The following is a 20,635-nucleotide window of genomic DNA, read 5'->3' as shown; positions in this document are numbered from 1 at the left end:
GCTCAGCTTGCTTTCCTGTTTCATCCTTTTTATTCAGCCTGGGCCCCTAACCCACTGGTGATGGTTCTACCCACATTCAAGGTCCGTCTTCCCTTCTCAGTTAAACCTCTTTGAATAGGCCTTCACAGACACACCCAGAGGTATATCTCCTAGGTGATTTAAAATCCAGTCAGGTTGACAATGAAGATTAACCATCATGAGCCAGTAGTCTGGAGGGAAAGGAGAAAGAATTCTGGCTGCTCTTCAACTGAGCGAGGCAGTCATGGCCTTAAGCAGAAACACTGCAGTTCGGGACAGACCCAGGATTCAGGCATTGTGCCGTGATGCTGAGCACGCTGTGCCGTGATGCTGAGCACGCTGTGCCGTGATGCTGAGCACGCTGTGCCATGATGCTGAGCACTCACTGCCTCCTCTTTTGCAGCCTGCTTACAGCATCGGAGCTGTGACGCCTGCATGTCTTCAGACCTGACCTTCAATTGCAGCTGGTGCCACGTCCTGCAGAGGTTTGTGTCCAGGTTATGCACTAAGTCCTGAGAGCAGACTATGGGGGGGCAGGCAGGGGATGGCTAGGGCCCATGCCAGCTTTAGGCTGTACTACCCACCATCTGCCAGCATAAGGGTCTTTCTGGCCAGTGCTACTCTAACCTTTAGGACAAGAATGTCACAGAAGAGAGTTTCTGGTGGGGGCTTGTGCCTGAACAAGGTGGGTATGTGGCAGAGTGAGGCCTTGGGTGGCCAGGCTTCTAGAAGACCATCTGGAAACTCCAGTTGCTGTAATTACTCCTTACTCCCAGGAAGATTGGCTCATTCTAGGAAAGGGCTTCACAAAGAGCAGGCCATAGCTCTGGGCATCCCAGAACTCCAGGCCCCTTGTGTCAGGATTTCTAGAGAGATTCCAGGCCTCCATTTTACCATGGTACTTCATTTATAGACAAGTACAGGACCAACAGCTCAGAGATAGACTGTGACTCAGACTCATTACTACTGGGTAAGCTCCATGACCCAAAAACACGGCCTTAAGATCTTTCCTGGGTTGCAACAGGGTTTCCTGAAAACCAGAGGTGTGGATGTCAAGGTATCCATGGAAACCCAGGAAACAACAAGGCTATGCTTGCTTGGTTTTGGAAGCCTAGGAAATTCTGGATGGGATTCAGTTTCAGGGATAAAATTCTTAAACCCAACTCATCTCTCACTCCTTGTTCTGAAATAATTTCCCCACAGATTAGACTTGTAATTCAACCTCTGTTTTCCTATCCAAGATAAATAAATGGCAGGAGAGGGGAAAAACGGATTCCTTTGGGGGATGAGGGCTCTTTTGAGAGTGGGAAACCCTAGGATCTCCAAGAGCCTTTAAGGCCATCTTGATAATTGCAAAATTATAGTCTCAAAGTCCCCGTGCAGCTGTTATACAGCTGTCAATGTTTCCTTTACTTCTCTCCAACATCCCAGAGCAGAAATAGAAGCTTTTGCCTCTATAGACAGCCGACCTGGCATACAGGAAGCTCAGCCACCCAGTCAGGAAGAGAGGGGCAGAGGGCTCTGGGCTTCCCAGGTGCGCTTCACACCAGCTGTGCTTTTCTTCTGTCTCTTGGGATCTCAGTTTGTTTACCCTGTAAAATGGCCTGGGGTATGTGAGTCAGGGAGACAAAGTGGGTGAGGCACACACTATTATTTAAACTTCTGCAATGCCAAACAGCATTTTACTAGAACCATCCAGTAGAGGCCTCAGAGGAAGATGGTAGAGTAGACTCTCCTACCTGACTCTTCTTAGAGAGGAGCTTTATTTCTGGTAGACTGTGAGTATCACCTGGACCGCCTGGTTAAAAAACCATCAGGACATGGTAGCACATGCCTGTAATTTTATCACTTGGGAGGCTGTGCAGAAGGATCAGAAGCTCAATGTTATCTTCAGCTACATAGTGTGAGACCAGCAACCCACAAGACATGGTCACCAGGGCCTAGGGTCCCAGGAACCTGATTTTTGGAGTGTTTCATCTCACACTTTCAAAGCTGCAGACCATTTTATGAGCCTTGGGGGTGATGCTTGAGATGACCTTGGATGATCTCTGGGATACTGGGGCTGCTGCCACACATGACTCAGCATCCAACTCGAGCTGAGCCATAGGAACTACAAAATGGGTCAGACGAAAGCGAACCCTCCCTTCACACCCCCACCCCCAGTTAGTGACCACACCCGAACTCAGAGATGAGACAGTGTAAAGAGAGCTGGGGTCCTTCAACATGAAGATGATGAAGATGCTAATCAGGTAGGGAAGGACAGGGGCTCTGATGGGGGCTCTGTCTCTGCTGTCAGTGATGAAACAGAGACATTCCATCAGAGGCAAAAGATATGTGTGAGCTGGAAAGCACTGGTTCCCCAGCCAGACATCCACAGGCCTGGGCTCACTCCAACCCATGTTTCCCCTTGTCAGCTCTCTATAGCCTCAGCTCTAAATGACAGTTGATCCCAGGTCCCTCAAAAGCCAAAGTGCAAAGCTGGTACACTGGGGCACCCATGGTTCTTTTCACTCCTCTCCTCCATTCACTCTCCGTCTTCAGCCTCCCAGAGCTTCCCGGCCACCCCCTCCCCCCGCCGTTGCCCTGACTTTAACAATTTCATTTATCATGGCAAATATCTTCCTCTTACCCCACATCACTGCCCCTTGGCCCCTTGGCCCACGGTGGAGTCTAAGGGTGATCTTAGCCTTGGAATTAGCTCAGGAAATGATGGTCATTATTCTCACCTTCCAGTGTCATTGTGGAGGGTCCTGTGAGATATGGCTGAAGTGACCAGGGTCTAGGGCAGTGCCTGGCATTCAGGAGATACTCAGTCGATGGCCTGTCCTCATGCCTTTCTTTGAGTCAGGGTTGACTAACTCTGGACTTAGCATGTGATGCTGTTAGACATAAACTAAAGGCTCTTAAAAGAATCTATTAGCTTTGGGGCTGGAGAGAGTTGGCTTAGAGGTTAGGAGCACAGGCTGATCTTGCAGAGGACCTGGGTTCAATTCCCAGAACTGACATGGTGGTTAACAACCACAACACAGGTGCACTTACATATATGCAGGCAATATACTCATATACCTAAAATAAAGAAAAATAATTTAGGGACTGGAGAGATGGCTCAGTGGTTAAGAACACTGGTTGTTCTTGCAGAAGACCCGGGTTCAAATCCCAGCACCCACATGGCAGCTAACAACTGTAACTCCAGTCCCAGGGGATCCGACAGCCTCTTCTGACCTCTGTGGTCATTGCATGACACGGGTGCACTTACCTCCATGCAGGCAATACACATATACACATAAAATAAAAATAGTAAATAAAAATAATTTTAAAAAAGAAAAATAATGAAAAAAAATACCAGCTTCATCTAAAGGAAGCTTGAGTTCTAGTTTCCAAAAGCCCTTTGTTCTCCAACCCTTAAAACAGTGGGCCCAGAGGGCCTGAGAGGATCTGGTGGCCCAGGCATGGAAGTCTCATCAGATAACCCTGGGAAAGCTTTGCCTTGGCCTCACTGGGGCTTGGGCAGATGGTGGTGGCTGCTGGTGCTGAGTTAACTTGCTGAGAACTCTGGGCTGTGACTCAGGGTGTTATTCTTTCCTCCCAGATGTCCCTGGGCTTGAGTAGGGCTTGGGGGCTTCCCCTGGGGCCATAGAGGGAAGAACAGAAGCAGGATGCCATGAAGAACATTTTAAGGTTCATCCTCATGCCCCACTCTCTCCCTAGGGAAGCTTTTAGTGTCTTCTCACTGAACTGCAGTGACTTCTCTAAAGATCCTTGTCAGCTCTTGCAACCACCTTTATTGCTTCCCCCTTGCAATCATACAGGGAGCAGTTGGCCACATCGGCTGCCACCACCTTCCACCCAGCCTGTGCTTCTGAGGGAAGACCACTCAACAGTAATGGAGAAGGCTTGAATGAGCAGACTTTTCTCCAGACAAAAGCACAGACCTAGACTTCCTAGATTCCCAGCAATGCCTTATGAGCAGAGAGACTGACAGTTAACAGAGGTTGTGTAGTCCTGCACAACACAGACACAACTGGGCAGATGTAGGCTTGGTCTGGGGAGTTGGGTCTGAAGGAGGAAGAAAAATAGAGGGTGTGAGGTTCTGACTGCAGGTCCTACAATCATTGCGTGCCCAGGGCATCTGTGCAGTGTCCTTCAGGAACTTTACCAGCCCACCTGGAGTTGAACCCCTCTCCTCACTATCGACACAGAACTATTATTGAAGAGGGGGAGATGAGAGGGGAGGGATCCTCTGCTCTCACATCTCTGATCTTTTGATTCCCCCTGTAGATGTTCCAGTGGCTTTGACCGCTACCGGCAGGAGTGGCTGGCCTACGGCTGTGCCCAGGAGGTGAGACGCATGAGTGCTCTGCTATAGCTCCTGTTCTGGGCAGGGCAGGGGTACTGCAGAAGACTCTGCCCCGAATAACTCGTCTCAAGATGACTTTAGCTCATGAAGGCCTCCTCCTCTCTTCCATCCAAGATGCATTTTTCAGACTTCTCTGAGCCAATAAGTCCACTTTGGAGGGTTTTCTGGCTCTTGGGGGTCCTTGAGACAAGCCCTGCTGGTGATGTGGCCTTGAGGAGGCAGCCCCTAGGAATTCTGGTCCTGCAGAGGAGAGGGAATGTTGGATCTGGCCATATCCACACCTGGATTTTCTGGGAGACAGTACTCCTGGTGTTAATGAAGCTCCAGCCCCCTGGTTTTGCAGGGAGGCAGTCGTTCTGGGGGTGAGGAGAAGTTTTTCAGGTATCTTCTACTTAAAATCCTGTCCAGTTTACTTCTCTAGCACAGTCAACACGTTGCTTTTGATCAGGAAGCATCTCCTAACATTGGAGCACAGGTGATTTCATCTATGCACCATTCCCAGCCCTCTCCTTTCCCTCTCCATCTCATATAGGATCTCTCTATGAAGCCCAGGCTAGCCTCAAATGCACACATCCTTCTGCTATCTCCTGCAACCCAAGCAAACCTTACATGCCAAGCACATCACTGTGAGCTGCCCTGTACTTGCTCTTAACATGACCAAGGCCCTCATTGACCAGAGGGGAAACTGAGGCACAGAGAAGTTTGAAGACTTGGTCTGCCATTCACAGCTAGAAGCTGCCGGGCTCATTGTTTAAAATGAACCCTCTGGCTTCCCTCCTTGGTGTCTTTCTAGGGCTTTAAGAAAAAAGAATCTTGGGCCAGCAAGATGGCTTGGTAAGCTGCCAAGTGTGAGAACTAGATTTCTAGGACCCACGTGGTAGTAAAAGAACTGACTCTTGAGCCGGGCGTGGTGGCACATGCCTTTAATCCCAGCACTCGGGAGGCAGAGTCAGGCAGATCTCTGTGAGTTCAAGGCCAGCCTGGTCTACATAGTGAGTTCCAGGACAGTTGGGGCTACAGGGAGATCCTGTATCAAAAAGACAAAAAAAAAAAAAAGAACTGACTCTTGAAATTTGTCCTCTTCATATACATATGCACATATCATATACATGTGCACACGTACACATAAAATAAATAAATGTAAAAAAAATTTTTTTGGTCTTTTTTAAGAGAGGGTCTCCCTCTAGCCCCAGCTGACCTGGAACTCACTATGTAAACCAGGCTGGCCTTGAACACACAGAGATTGACCTGCCTCTGCCTCCCAAGTGTTGGGATTAAAGACATGCCACCACGCCCAGTTGTAAAAATTTTTTTTTTAATTTTTAAAATTTCTTTTTGCGGGGGCTGGAGAGATGGCTCAGCAGTTAAGAACACTGGTTGTTTTTGCAGAAGACTTGGATTCAAATCCCAGAACGCACATGGCAGCTAATGACTGTCCATAACTCCAGTTCCAAGGGACCTGATGGCCTCTTCTGTCCTCCATGGGCATTTCATGACATGGGTGCACTTACCTACATGCAGGCAATACACTCATAAAATAAAAATAATAAATAATTTTTTAAAATTTCTTTTTGCTGGGTGTAATGGCACATGCCTTTGATTCCAGCACTCAGGAGGCAGAGGTAGGTGGATCTCTGTGAGTTCAAGGCCAGCCTGATCTACAAAGTGAGTTCCAGGCCAGCTGGGGCTATAGGGAGACCCTGTCTCAAAAAGACCAAAAAAAAATTATTTTTACTTTACACGTATGAGTGTTATGCCTGCTTATATGCAAGTGCACTCACTGTGTTGTGGAGTGCCTGTGGAGGCCATAAGAGGGTGTCAGATCCCCTCAAATGGGAGTTATAAACAGTTGTTAGCTGCTATGTGGGTGCTAGGATTCAAACCTGGGTCATCTGCAAGAGCAGCCATTACTTTTAACTGCCAAGCCATTTCTCCAGTCCTAAATGTAAAAAATGTTAAAAAGAAAAAAAAAACCCAAGAATCTTGTCCAGCTCACCAGGCTGACATTTGCTGTTGGTGACCGTTCAGATTTGCTCTACTTAAAATTGGCATCTCAGCTTTTTCCTTAAGGAAGGATTTGAAGTAGCTGACAAAATAAATTGTCCTATAAGATAAGACACTTCCAGGATAAAGTAGAAGCTTCCGTTTAAATTCTTTTTAATTTTATTTTTTTTTCTGAGACAAAGTCTTGCTATGCTGCCCAGGGTGGTCTTGAGCTCCTGGGCTCAAGCAATCCTCATACCTCCACTTCCCAAGGAGCTGAGTCTAAGTGCAAGTTCTCTGCACGTTCAAGGCTACCCATGTCTAGAAGCAGCACTGGGCTCTCTTGCAGGCAGAGGGAAGGACATGTGAGGACTTCCAGGATGAGGACCACTATTCAGCCTCTCCTGACAGCTCCTTCAGCCCCTTTGATGACGACTATACTACCTCTGCTTCTCTCATCATCGACAGCCTCACCACAGAAGGTAAGGCCTGAGTCCTGGGGGAGAGAAAAGCCCCAGAAAGAGCCATTGCTGCCTCTGACAGGGACCATCTCAGAGGACAGGAATTGCCCTACCCTTTTCCTAACACAGTACTGACATTCAGAGAACTTAGCTCAAGAGTGGTCTTGAACTTGGAATCTCAGATGCTTTTGCTTTTTTGAAGCAAGGTCTCATATAGCCCAGACTGGCTTGGATGGCCTTGAACTCCTGATCTTCCCTCTCCCCCAACCCCCCACCCTACCTCTCAAGTGCTAGGATTTTAGGCTTTTGCTACCAGGTCCAGTTTAGCTTTACTTCTGACTTTAAGACTCCACTAGGCTAGAGTAATAGACATTTCCCTTTGAACATTCTGGTCCCCCAATCTTGTGACCTTGTGAGAGCAGAAACTCCAGGTAGGACCATGATATTCTCCATCTTGGGTTGGTACCCTGCACCCATCACCCTGTCTACCAAGGCCCAAGCATCCTAGGATTTGCACTTGTCTCCCAGATGTTGTGTCCTGAGCTACTTGCCCATGTAGCTGCCCTTCTAGCTCCTGATGCTGCTGCTCCACCAGATGGTTCCCTTCTGAGTGGAGGTGCTTACTCGAGGCCTGGGGGTCTCGGAGGCTACCACAGGTCCAGACACCCGGAGGCATCCCACAGTAATTCTAGAAGGCCCTGAAGCCTCCTCTAGTCCTAAGGGCTTTGAATCTTTCCTGCTCCTCAAACCTCTTTAGGATTCAATTCTAGATTTGATCCCTTCCCCTTAGGAAGGCTAAAAGAATTGTGAGTTCTCTACAGCATCCCTGGAGAGGAGAAGGGAGAAGAAAAAGTATCTGAAAACATTATGTAGTCACAGTCCTTCTTTACAGTAAGGGGCTCATAAGAGGCAAAGTAACATCACCTAGTAGACTAGAGAGTTAGAGCAGGGTAGCAGACCTGACTGGGGGAGAATGAGACAATGTTGGAGACCTGACATCTTGGGGGCATTAACTGCGTGCTGGGGGTGGGGTGTAAAGTCATACACGAATTGACATCCTACCCTCACAATCTTGGAAGTTGATATTGTCATGTCCACATTTTGTAGTGAAGACACTAAGACTTGAGGGGGATGACTTGCCCAGGGTGACACAGACAGGAAGAGATGGAGGCAGATCTCAGGGGACTCTAAGAACAGTGATCTTTCTCTGGCCTTTCTCCAAGCTGAGAGAAATGGAAGTGGATCTATATAGATTCAGGACATAGGAAGATAGCAAAATGAGAACACAGGAGCCGGTTCTGACAGCTGACACTCTGAAGTGGCCAGGAATAATGAGCTGACCAGATGGGGCAGAGAATGGAGTAGGTGTCACTGCCCCGGGATTCTATGGATTTCGGTGAAGAGGAAGCAGAAAGGAACTTTGTCCTTAGGAAGTTAATAACCAAGGATGGGGTGACTTTGTCCTTAAAGAGAATTCTGAATCTCCGGATGTGGTGACAGAGGCAGGCAGATCTCTGTGAGTTCGAGGCCAGCCTGGTCTACATAGTGAGTTAGGCCAGCTGAGGCTACAGGGAGACCCTGTCTAGAAAAGACAGAGAGAGAGAGAGAGAGAGAATTCTGAGTCATTTGCCTTCCATTAAACTTGTGCTTGCTTACCGGGCATGTCTGAGCCAGCACTGAGCTGAGAGCAAGCAGCCCCCACTCAGAGGGTAGCCATCTGGTGGAGCAGCTGCGTCAGAAGCTGGAAGGGCAGCTACATGGGCAGGGAGCCCAGGACATAACATCTGGGAGCTGAATGCAAATCCTGCTTTCACTCATAGGCCCCGAGGGGGCATTCAATTTAGGTGAAAAAAAACAAAAACAAAAAACCCTAAAGCAATAGTCAAGATAAATAATTTAATGTGTTATTTATAAAAATCGAAATTAACAATTCCATGATGGACAAAATACCAACTTTCAATAAAGGTTGGGACCCTAAGGCCAGTCATGCAGAGTTTTTAGGGGTGGGACATTGAGGGAGGAAGCCACAATAGGGTGGGAGAGAACAGGCATTGGGGGAGGAACAGTATACCCAGGAGCTCAAAGGTATGGGAGCCCAGGGGTCTGAAGAGCCTGGAGCAGCTTCTTTTGCCACTCTCTTTCCAGCTGCTTCCACAGCAGCTTAGAGCTGTGACACATAGCAGGAGGAAAGAAAATTCTAGGGCCTGGCACACCTTAAACAAACATAGGCACCACTAAAAGTCACTAATGATATGCATGGTGCTGTGGGTGAAGGGGATAGGATGCTATAAACTGTGGAGTGGTCAAGTCTGTTCATGTTCAGGTGATTAGAGCCACAGTCTTCAGTGCTGTGGGGCATTCTCCAGACACCAAAGTCTGGCTTTCTTTCCCACTTATGACAGAACCCTCGAAAGAGGGTCTACCCTGGGAAGAGATTGAGAAAGTTGTAGGCAGATACCTTGAGGTGTATAGAGGGGTTGTTGAAGTAGCTGTAGGTTTTAGGGCCTAAGAGCAAATCACTGGCCCTCTGCAGGCCTTCCACAGCTTCTGGCTGCCCCTTAGAAGGCCAGGCAACGTTTCCACACAGCACTCCAGTCGCCTGCCCCACCCCTTTGTCTCTCCACCCCATAGTGTACACAGCTGCTTTCTACTGCTCAGCTGGCAAATTCTTTAACTCTGGGCTCTCATGTCCCCCCTTCGTAGCTTAAAAATCACTTCCTCCCTTTGGGAAGCTTTGCTTGATTCCCATGATCTGGGTGAAGCCTTTAGAGACAGCTTCCTCACGTTTATTTATTTACCATTTTTGTGCTGGAGGCAAAACCCAGAGGCTCCCACATGCCCCATGCCTAGCAAGAGCTCAACAATAAAGCTGCACTCCGAAATTGTATGGAGTTTAATAGCCCCTCCATCCCTGTTACCTGATGTGGATGGGGACCATGTCCATCCATTACCTATGATCTCACCTACCCTACCCCAAAGCCCAGCCCATTGTAAACAGTATAATATTTGTTGACTGAATGAACACAAGACTGGAAAAGCTGTCTTGCTCTACCCTTCCCCCATTACCCTACTATGTAGCTTTGGGCAGGTCACCTACCTTGTATCTAAAATGAAAAGTTGAAATGAACCTCCTAAAAGTCCCATCCAGAGCTAGGGTGCCAGAGGTCTGAACCATTCCACTAATCTTGCTCCTTCTGTCCTCTTTGAAGATGATACCAAGCTGAATCCCTACGCAGGAGAAGATGGTGAGTACAGGGCCAGGTGGTCCTTCAACCAGACCCCTGGCCATGGGCCCACCTTGAGAAGGCACAGCAGGGGGAGGAGGGAGAGAGGAAGACAGCTAAGACCTCCTACTGAGTGGGAGGGAAGAGGGCCTGGGCCACAGACCCTAGGTCGATGAAATATGTCTATCCTAGACACCGCTCACATCAGCCATGAGCCGCCTGTGTCCACTGCCCTGAAAGGAGTTAGAGGAAGGGAATGGCTGAGCCAGGGCCACCTGGCAGGGGGACCTGTGACCATGACCCTGCCTTCCTGTGGGCCTCATAGTCATATGGGGAGAGCAGCTTCTTCCACATCCAGTTTTCTTCCTTGTTGGCAGAGAGTACATACATTCTCCACTGCTGCTTTGTGGGGTGCCAAAAGGTGGGCTGCTTCCAGCTGTTAGGAGGACAGGGAAGATGTTCTCTGTTCTTGGGAAAGGGGTCTCCTCCCCTGTGCCTTACTCAGAGTCAGTCCTGCCCTTGCTGCAGCCACTGCAAGAGTGGGTGTAGGAATGCCTCTCTAGCTCCAAGACCAAGGTAGTTCTTTAGAGTTCAATGGAAGAGGCCAGTTATTAACAGTGTGGTCTGTACATCTCCCTGTAGAGAGAGTATCATTGCTCACTCTGACAGTAAGTGTGAAAGTCTGTGTGTTTGGTGAGGGAAGGATCATGCCAGGCTCTACCAGCTCTGTGCCTTGTGCTCATCAGACACAACCCTGACAGTCAGATCACAGGGTCATAGCAGGCTGCAGGCTGATGGCCAATGAAGTCAGGGGAGGCTAGCCTGGGGTGTGTTCTTTTCAACTCCCCTGTGATGGCAGATGGAGGCCCTAACATGCACTGGAGTGGCTTGGATGGTTTCTATTGTGGGTTACCTCTGTATGCACAGTGCCCAGCAGAGCTAAGAGGATGGGAAGATCAAGAATTCGGATGCATGCAGCATCCTACTAAAATCCCCATGCTCCAATGTCTCCTATCCCACCCGACAGCTGGAGAGGATTCAGTATTTCTGTTGCTAGTATGTACATCTGTCTTCTGTAGCTCATTCCTCCACATTAGTTAGGGGGAATCAGCAAATATCCATCCCAAGTAATGTTAGGGAACCAGGCTTCTTAGTGACTGGCACTGTGTGTTCCTGGGCAAATTGTTTAACTTCTCTGTGTTTTCATTACTTCAGTCATACAAGAAAGGGTGGGACTGGATAAGCATCCAGCTCTACAGTCTATGGAAAATGTTCCCTTTCCTCCTTGGGATGTATTTCAGATGCTTGGGATGTTCTCAGAGAGTAGTACCAAGTGCCTCCAGAGGACCTAGTTTACCCCTCAAAACTCAGTTGAGGTGTGAGCCCATTTTACAGTGAACCCACCCCAGTGTGTTTAAGAGCTGGACACTACCCCTTCCCTCCAGGAGGTCTCAATCTGGTAATAGAAAATGACAAGGATAAATATGGTCATTTGCTATTATAGTAATGTAACCAGTAATACTGGTTGAGGACTTCCGAGCAGCCAGGTGTGGTCCAAAGGACTTGATGTGAACTCTTTCTTTCTTTCTTTCTTTCTTTCTTTTTGGGACAGAGTCTCGTTGTGTTGCAATTTGCTATGCAGACCAGATTGGCCTAGAACTCAGAGATCCACCTGCCTTTGCTAGGATTAAAGGCATGTGCCACCACACCCATCCTATGAGCTATGTCATTTTGTCCACCTTACAATAACCCCAGTTAGGTAGTTATTATCCTTGCTCTACAAAAATGATAACAGAAACCCACAGAGGTTAACTTGTCCAAGATCACATAGCTAGTAAGTGGCAGAGTATAGATTTGAACCCAAGCAGCCAGTCTAGATTCACACACACACACACACACACACACACACACACACACACTTTTGAGACAGGATGGCATATAGTCCAGGTTGGGTTCAAATTCACTATGTAGGTGAGGATGACCTTGAATTCCCTGGCATCCACCTCCCAAATGCTGAGATTACAAGCACGCAAAACTACATCCAGTTAAGATCCCCAAATTTTGTGTGTGTTGGGGGGCAGTACATATGTGCCACCTCGTACCTCTGTGGGGGTCAGAGGACAACTTGCAGGAGTTAGTCCTCTCTTTCCACCATGTGGTTCCTAGGGGGTCAAATCAAAACTAGACCATCTGGCTCAGCAACAAGTGCCTTTACCTACTGAACCATCTCACAAGCCCAAGATTCCAGATGCTTAACTATGGATTCTTAACTCTTTTATGGATTCCTTAAAAGTGCTTATATGGCACAGGTATACAAGAGAGCTCCCTAGGGATCCTTATTAGACATTTGGGAAACTTCTAAATGATTTTGGAAAATACCTTAAAGGTATCAGAACATTAATGTTATAATAATTCCACCAACTCCCTCCTCACCTTTCCACATTTGAAAAATATGGGCTTTCATCTCTAAGACTTTGTCAGAACCTAAGACTCTAGAGTCCAACTTTACTTTCTCCCCTGAAGTCACTCCCTGTTCTACCCATCTTTCCACAGGCCTTCAGGACAATTTGTCCCCGAAGACTAAGGGTCCCCCTGTACACCTGGGTACCATTGTAGGCATTGTGCTGGCTGTGCTTCTGGTGGCAGCCATCATCCTGGCTGGAATTTACATCAGTGGCCACCCTAACTCCAATGCCGCACTCTTCTTCATCGAGGTCAGTGTGGGATTTGCCTTCTAGGAGGTCACAATCTGATGGTGCCTTTTGTGAATTGCTCAACAGTGTTTATGTGGCACAGGTATCAGACAGAACTTCTGTATGATCCCTCTTAGGAAGGGGTATAGTGGTGACCCATTTGGGACCTCCCCTGGGTCACAAACCCACTGACCTCATTACCCAGAGGCCTATGTGGTTCCCTCAGCTTTTTAAAATTACTGGCAGGGTCTTGCCACTTGCTCTGAATTCTTAGCCTTCTTAGGTATCAGCAAGGAACTCCAGGTCCTCAGGCCACAGGATTCCAGTGGGGTGGGTTCAAGGTAGGCCTCAGAATCTTCAGTAACTTTCCCACTGACTCTGATGCAGAGCCTATGCCTTCTAGAGGGCTGCTTTGGCATTTCCAGAGCCTCCCAGATCATTTTGGGGTCTGTGGTTCACCTCATCATTTACTTCCACAGTCTTGGCTCTCCATTCTGGTGCTGAAGCATTTAGCTCTAAAAAGCATTTAGCTCTACAAAGTATTTAATTCTACAAAGTGAGGGATAAAATGTGCTCCTTCCAAACCTGACTTCTAAAAATGCCAGGTACGGTGGTGCACACCTTCAATCCCAATACTTAGGAGGAAGAAGCAGGAGGACTGCTGCAAGTTCAAGGCCAGCCTGGTTTCCATAGAGAACTCTAGGCCAGCCAGGACTACACAGGGTTTGAAGTGGCAAGGAGCTTACAGTGAGGCATCTTGTGGAGAGACTGGCCCTGACTTTCACCTGGCTCCTAGAGAGCTCCCATGGCACATCCCTCAGGGGTGGGGTTTATGAAGGGGTCATACACTCTGACTTTGCTTCTGTGCCCCTGCAGCGGAGACCTCACCACTGGCCAGCCATGAAGTTCCGCAACCACCCCAACCACTCTACCTATACAGAGGTTGAGCCTTCGGGCCATGAGAAGGAGGGTTTCATGGAGGCCGAGCAGTGCTAAGAGCACCAGACAAAGAGACCTGGGGACTGCAAGAAAGATGAGTTACAGCAAAGAGGAGAAGTGGCTTTTCCTGGCCTCCTCTGAGCTGGCCCTGGGCCAGGAAGATAAGACAACTGCTTATGGTGCCAGAACCACAGTTCAGTTCTCACACCCCAAGTAAAATGGGGTTCAGGAAAACGATGAGAGTTTTTTAAAGGAACAGTGACCTCATAATGCCATTGCTTAGAGGAGTTTCCTCTTCTAGGTCTCTCAGTGGTCTACTCTGAAGCTGTGGCAGAGCCCCGTCCCCCTGGAGATGGCCTCGTGTCTTGCTCCTGGTCACCCAAAGCCCCTGTGTGGGACACAAGTTAACGAAAAGTTGGGACTGGGGCTACTGCATACCAGGGTCCATAGACTCTAGAGCTGGTCCTTGGCCCCAGCCTCTGTGTCTCTGGAAGCCTCAAGAAGGGGTTCCCCCAATCTGAGCTTTCATACCTACCTGAGACAGAGGCCAAATGAGAGGAGAGAAAAGAACCTTGGGGAAGTTTGCATTTCTAGCCTCATTCCCTTTGCCTCATCTTTTCTGCAGAGACCTAGAGCTTGCATCTGAGCGCTGCAGCCTGCAGCCTAATCTGCACCACGCCCTGCCACCCAGCCTCCATCTTGCAAGCTGGTCTTGCACAGCTTCCAGTATTGTGTGGAGCTGCTTGCTCTCCACCTGTCTGGTGCCCATTTCACTCACTGGCCTGTTCTGATGTCAGTGCCAGTGGGTTCCTCCAAAGGCACAACTTGTCTGGTTCATATTTTTCCTGGCTGACCTGGGTGGGGATTTTTATAGCCATTAAAGACAAAAGGGGGCAGAGGCTAGAGGTTTTCTTGAGATACTCCCCCCCCCACACACAAGCAGGGAGCTTCAGTGGCATCCTGTTGAAACACAGAGCTGCCAGGAAGGTAGGCACAGAGAACGTGGCAGGGAGGGAGGGACTTTCCACACAAGACCTTGACCTGGAAAGTGGCCTCCATCTCCCAGCTCTGCAAGCAGCTCTGGAAGACAGGGAATTGAATCTTCCATACTTAGCCTGGTTTTAAAAGACTTCTATCCCAGTGATGAGCCGAGACTACTTCTGAAGGGTGGTGAGAATGAAAATCTAGAACTCACCCTCATTCCAAAAAAAGAACGATCAGCAGCAAATAAATGTTAAGCCACTGTCTCCACATCCTCTCTGCTCCTTTTGGGCAGTAAGGAGTGGTGAAAGCAGAAGTCTGAGCACATGGTGGGTCAATGGGAGGAGGGAAGGCTGTCTGCAGATGCCCAGACACACCAGAGCCTTGACTGACACCTTTCCAGCTGCTCCAGGGTTGATTTAAGCAAGGACATTGACGACAAGCAGAGCTGGAAATATGCTGGATGGCTACACTGCTTCCTAAACCAAAGGAGAGAAGTCTGTGGGGACGAGGACTACAGGAGGGACTTGAGACCGTGAGCAGCATAGAATGCTTTACAGGTTTCAGAAGACAGCCAGGTCTACATCCTCCACATCCAGCCCTTCTGGCGGTCTTTGCCGGTGACCAACCAGCAAGGCATCGAAGACCACAGGGTCTGAGATACTAGCAGGGAAACTCGGGCTGTGACCTTGCACAGTGGACGGCACCATCTGTCCCACTCCTAAACTCCAGCACATGTCTCACCTGAAGCTTGGCCAACCATTCTGGATTCCCGAGACAAAGAAAAGTGCAGGGAAGTAGGGACACTTTGCAGATGGGGAAACAAAATCAGTAGGTATTGGCCTGAGTGGAGCCAGCCTGACTGACTCCTAGGATGTCAGTGGGGAGGGGATGTAGAGTCATTTGGCAGCAGGCAGGCCCGTTTGTTTACAGCAAAAAGAACTAAAGATGTAGGTCTCTGTGAGGCTTCTGTTAACAGTTTTGGATTTCTCCAGACAAAACACTGAGACACAGGCTCCCAAAAAACAGAGCCAAGTGCCTCACAGAGTTATCATTGGTCCCCAGTCACCACAGGTCTGACCAAATAAGTGTTTCTATACAGACCTGGAAGTCTGACCCCAAGGTTTAGAGCAAATGGAGACACAGGTCTTGGGCCACCCTTCCAGGTGTGGTTGAGAGTCTAGCAAGGTAAGGCAGTGCATCTCACACTGTGCACCGTCAACCAGACTTGCAAGCTTTCCACCCCACAGACATATTGTGGTGGCTAACAGTGCCTTCTCTACATGGTGGCTGTGGGTACCCTGAGGGAAGGTAGGGAGTGGTCTATAAAAATTCATCACAAAATAGGAAGTTTCAACTTTGTGAAATAGGACTGGGACATTTTCCCTATTGTCTAGAGAGGTCAGCAGGTCCTAAGGTTTTCTTCTGTACCTTTAAGATACTTAACCAAAGGGCCAGCAAGATGGTTCAGCAGGTAAAGGCACTTGCCACCAAACCTGATGACCTGAGTTCAATCCCCAGGACCCACATAGTGGAAGGCAAGAACTGTAAGTTGTTATCTGACTTACACTCACACACATAAACACACACAATAAATATAAAAAAATTTAAAGAGTGCTAACCAAAGAAAATGGAAATATGATGGAGGAAAATACAAAGGCCAAGAACAAGAGGGCACCTCTGCCTCCTAGGCTATTCCTAGATTTGTGGACTTGTCTCCTGGTATTTCTGATTATAGAACACAAGTCACATGAACCATGAATCTACTCTGACCGCTAATACCCAGGAGCCCTCCCAACCCCAGCACCACAGACAGACTTTCTTTTTTATTTTTTTTTTTTTGAGACAGGGTCTCCCTATAGCCCCAGCTGGCCTGGAACTTACTATGTAAGCCAGGCTGGCCTTGAACTCACAGAGATCCACCTGCCTCTGCTTCCCAAGCATACGCCACCATGCCTGGCCACAGACAGGCTTTCTAAGCTTGACTAGGACTCTCTCTCCAGCTATGACCCCCAACCCATGTCAACAGGCCCTGGGACTCTGGAAGCCACTTACCAGTCTGGTGCCTGGTGTTGAAAATGTCCTTTGGTCACCATGAAAAGCTCTTGGTGGACTTATGAAAAGAGTTTTTTAAATTGGCACATCTACCAGGCTCCCTGTGTCATGAATTCCTGTGTGTATTATCACACACACCTTGTTAAAAACATTGGACAAGCACTTGGGAGGTGAAGGCAGGAGGAACAGGAGTTCAAAATCACCGTCAGTTACATATCAAGTCTGAGGCCAGCCTGGGCTATATAACCCTGTCTCAAAATAAAACAACAAAAACCAAGGGGCTGGAGACATGACTCAGTGGTTAAGAGCACTTGTTGCTCTTGCAGAAGACCAGGGTTTGAATCCCAGCACCCACATGGCAGTTAACAACCCTCTATAACTCCAGTTCCAGGGGATCCAATGCCCTCTTCTGTCCTTTGCAGGCACTGCATGACACGGGTGCACATATATACATGCAGGCATAACACTCATACATATAAAATAAAAATAAATACAAAAAACCAGAAAAGCAAAAAACAAAACAACACACAAAACCCCACAAAAATATGGGACTAGAGAAATGGCTCATCAGTTAAAAGTGTTGGCTGCTCTTGCAGAGGACCCAGGTTTGGTTTCCAGTACTATATGGTGACTAACAACCGCCCATAACTCCAGTTCAAGGAGATCCGATGTCTCCTGATCCCTGCAGGCATTGCATGCATGGATACTCCTACATATAGGTAGGCAATATATAGGGGCACTGTCTGCTCTTGCAGAAGACCTGTGCTTGAATCCCAGCACCCACATGGCAGCTAACAGCCATTCATAACTCCAATTCCAGGGGATCCGATGCCCTCCTTTGACCTCTGTGAGTACTGCATGACATGGGTGCATTCATGTACATGCAGGCATAACACATAAAATAAAAATAAATTTAAAAAATTTTAAATAAAATATAAATAACTTTTAAAAAGCAAAAATAAGTAATAATATGGTGGACAAGGCTTAGCTTGATTTGTTAAGACAATGGCAAAAACTGCCAACCAAAAGCTGAGTGTTTGCCACTTGCATTGACCATTAATCTGGTTGTGGGCAGAACTAAGATTCTTCCTGGACATGGGGACAGACTCAACTAGCATGGAGTAGCACTCAGGGGCTATGCCTAGACTCCTGGCTGTGGGGACCCACAGCAGAAGAATGAATTTCACAGATTCAAACACTATCTCTCTCTAATAATCTACCTGAAAACACAGTACATCTAGAAGGAGCTGGGTTCTGAGGGTTCCCTGGCTGCCCTCCACACAATGTATTCATGTCTAGCATATGAATTCTAAGTGTTAAGAATAAAAAGAAGCCATCTTTTATGATGCAAAGGATGTGGGGTGCACACACCTTGGTCTGATGCCTGCCCCTCTCTAGCATCTTCATCCAGGCCCTGTCCTTGGCAGTGAAGGAATAACGTCCAGCCACTGGGTCAGCAGATGTACTTTTCCATGCTCCTGCCCAGCTCCAAGAGGAGCATCAAGAAGCAACCCGAGCTATTGACTTCTATTGGGTTTGGAAGTCCCTGGAAGCCAAACTCATGTATTTGTTGTTGTTTTTGAGACCATCTACCTGTAGCTCTAGCTGGCCTGGAACTCTGTAGAATAGGAAGGCCTCCATCTTACAGAGATCTACCTGTCTCTGCCTCCCGAATACTGGGATTAAATGCATATACACCATGCCCAGCAACCTCATGCATTTTTAATCTACTGTCTAGAGATACAAAATAAACCTGAGTCAGTTGATGCTGTCACAGTTCTGGATGCTTTGCATTTGAACAACTTTAGCAACCTTGTGTTTTTATTCCTTTGTGATTTTTTTTTTCTCACAAAACATGGTTTAGCAAACCAAAACAAACAGAAGAAAAATTTGAACTTCTCATAGCCAAAACCACTGATGCCAAATTTCAGGCTGCAAGCAAGCCAATTTATAAATAAACATGTTACAATCGCCAAATAAAGAGGAATGTGTTGGGAAAAGTGGTAGGGACTGATGGAGGAGGTGCCAAGCTGCACTGAATCAGAAGATGGGAGTTAGGTCTCACTAGTGTCCCTGAGAAGCTATTTGACATGGGCCAAGTCACTGAATTTTTTCTAGTCCTGTTTCTACTTCTGTAAAATGAAAGGGGCCTGTCTAATTGGTCCAAGAAGGGGGCAATTGGCCCCTCTACATTGGCTGAAGAAATAATAAACAATGTCAAGCACTCGAGGGCTATAGTTAACAGCCTTATTGGCCCAAGTATATCCAGACAGTGTGAGCATCTCTGGAGTTGTTAGAAAACTAGGACTGGAGCCCAGCATAGTGGCACACACCTTTGATCCCAGCACTCAGGAGGCAGAGGCAGGCAGATCTCTGTGAGTTCAAGACCAGCCTGGTCTACATAGTGAGTTCCAGGCCAGCTGGGACTACAGGGAGACCCTATCTCAAAAAGACCAAAAAAAGGAAGGAAGGAAGGAAGGAAGGAAGAAAGAAAGAAAGAAAGAAAGAAAGAAAGAAAGAAAGAAAGAAAGAAAGAAAGAAAGGAAAAAAAAACAGGACTCAGACCTACCCATGTACTGAGTCAGAGTGTATATTTGAGTAGCCACTAGATTGATGAGAAACAATCTACCTATAGGATCACAGCCTGTTGGGGAGGCATTGTTTCCCTCTTTCCCAGATGAAGAAACTGAGGGTCAGAGAGGTGATTTACTTATTTATACATTTGATTCATAATCATTATGTGTGCCACAGACCAAGTGACTCATCCTAGGTCACAGAGCTAGTAAGAGACAATCCCCAAACCCAGATCTTCAGAACCCCATTCAGGAGTATTCTCTGTATATCTCAGGGCAGTGCCAGAACCACATGGCTGCAATGTAACATAGAAACAGATTGTGGATTTTGACAGAATCCTCCTGGCCCATGGAGATCCTCACTGAGACGCACAACCACAACTTCCTGTCTTCACTCTCGCGCCTGAAGCTGTAAGCTTATCATTGATTTCTTTACACAGCCCCATGGGTTTATAGATTCCTAACTGTTGCTGGAAGCACTGAAAGTGAGGTACTTAAATACTGGCTTTCTGAGGTCCTGAGGTCCTTGTACATATTGGGCAAATGTTTTCCCAATGAGCCATATCCCGGCCCTAGTGACCATTTGAATTCACCCACAGACTGCTACCAACCCACCTTTGCTTTGACTCCATTCTCCCAAGAAATGTTAGAAACTCTAAGAGCACCTCCTCAAGGTCAAAGGGCCTCCCCGAAGACCTGCCTCTTCTCTAGGGCTCCAGAGCTGCTGACACCTCTCTGTGTTCCCTGGATCTCCTCCCCAAAGCCTGCGGTGGACTGAGCAAAATCTTTCCAGTTGGACTCAGCCCTCTCTCACCCCAGAGGAACCAAAATGAAAACTACTGGGCAATGGTGAAGCCTTCAGCCAACAGACCCAGTCTGAGGCAGAACAGAAAGATAAGGAAATTATAGGGACCTCAAGAGAAAAAATATCCCTTCACCTTGGAGTCTGATTGAAGACTTTTGCCAACTGAGAAGCAAGAATTCTAGCAATTACTGTAAACTGCTAGCAGAGTTAATATTCTTTTCATATATAGATATTTTATGCTAAAGTAACAATGAACCAGGCTTAAGGCTTGAATATATATGACCTTCGTTAAGGTCTCATTCCTTTCCCCAGACATCACTTGATAATCTCAAACAAGTCTGTTAATTTTGTTTGCAGTAAAGATATCCTGCCTTCCTGCATCTTGGGGAATCTTATCAGTTGTAATGCTGTTGCTCAGGAACCACCTTGTAATCTCATTTAGATTCCTTAGCAACCCTTTAAAGAAAGCGTCCTAATTTGTTCTTCAATGCTGTGACAAAACACTCTGACCACTACCAACTTGGGGAAGAAAGAGTTTATTTATCT

The 20,635-nt window shown here is 47.5% G+C and overlaps 1 protein-coding gene across 1 annotated transcript in view; it reads left to right on the top strand.

Annotated features, from left to right (window-relative positions):
- The window catches only part of Plxdc1 (plexin domain containing 1), a 55,973-nt gene extending 41,001 nt beyond the window's left edge, over positions 1-14,972 (top strand). The window contains exons 9-14 of the mRNA XM_008845282.3: positions 422-503; positions 4,297-4,357; positions 6,708-6,840; positions 10,029-10,064; positions 12,597-12,757; positions 13,613-14,972. Of these exons, the coding sequence (XP_008843504.1) occupies positions 422-503; positions 4,297-4,357; positions 6,708-6,840; positions 10,029-10,064; positions 12,597-12,757; positions 13,613-13,732 (593 nt within the window). The 3' untranslated portion in view covers positions 13,733-14,972. The remainder of the gene's footprint in view (positions 1-421; positions 504-4,296; positions 4,358-6,707; positions 6,841-10,028; positions 10,065-12,596; positions 12,758-13,612) is intronic.
- Positions 14,973-20,635: the final 5,663 nt, after the last annotated feature.

Source organism: Nannospalax galili, unplaced genomic scaffold, assembly GCF_000622305.1.
Source record: "Nannospalax galili isolate Female #2095 unplaced genomic scaffold, S.galili_v1.0 scaffold1382, whole genome shotgun sequence".
In the NCBI taxonomy this organism is placed as follows: domain Eukaryota; kingdom Metazoa; phylum Chordata; class Mammalia; order Rodentia; family Spalacidae; genus Nannospalax; species Nannospalax galili.
Note: the sequence above shows the minus strand (reverse complement) of the source record. Positions and strands in the feature narration are given on the sequence as shown.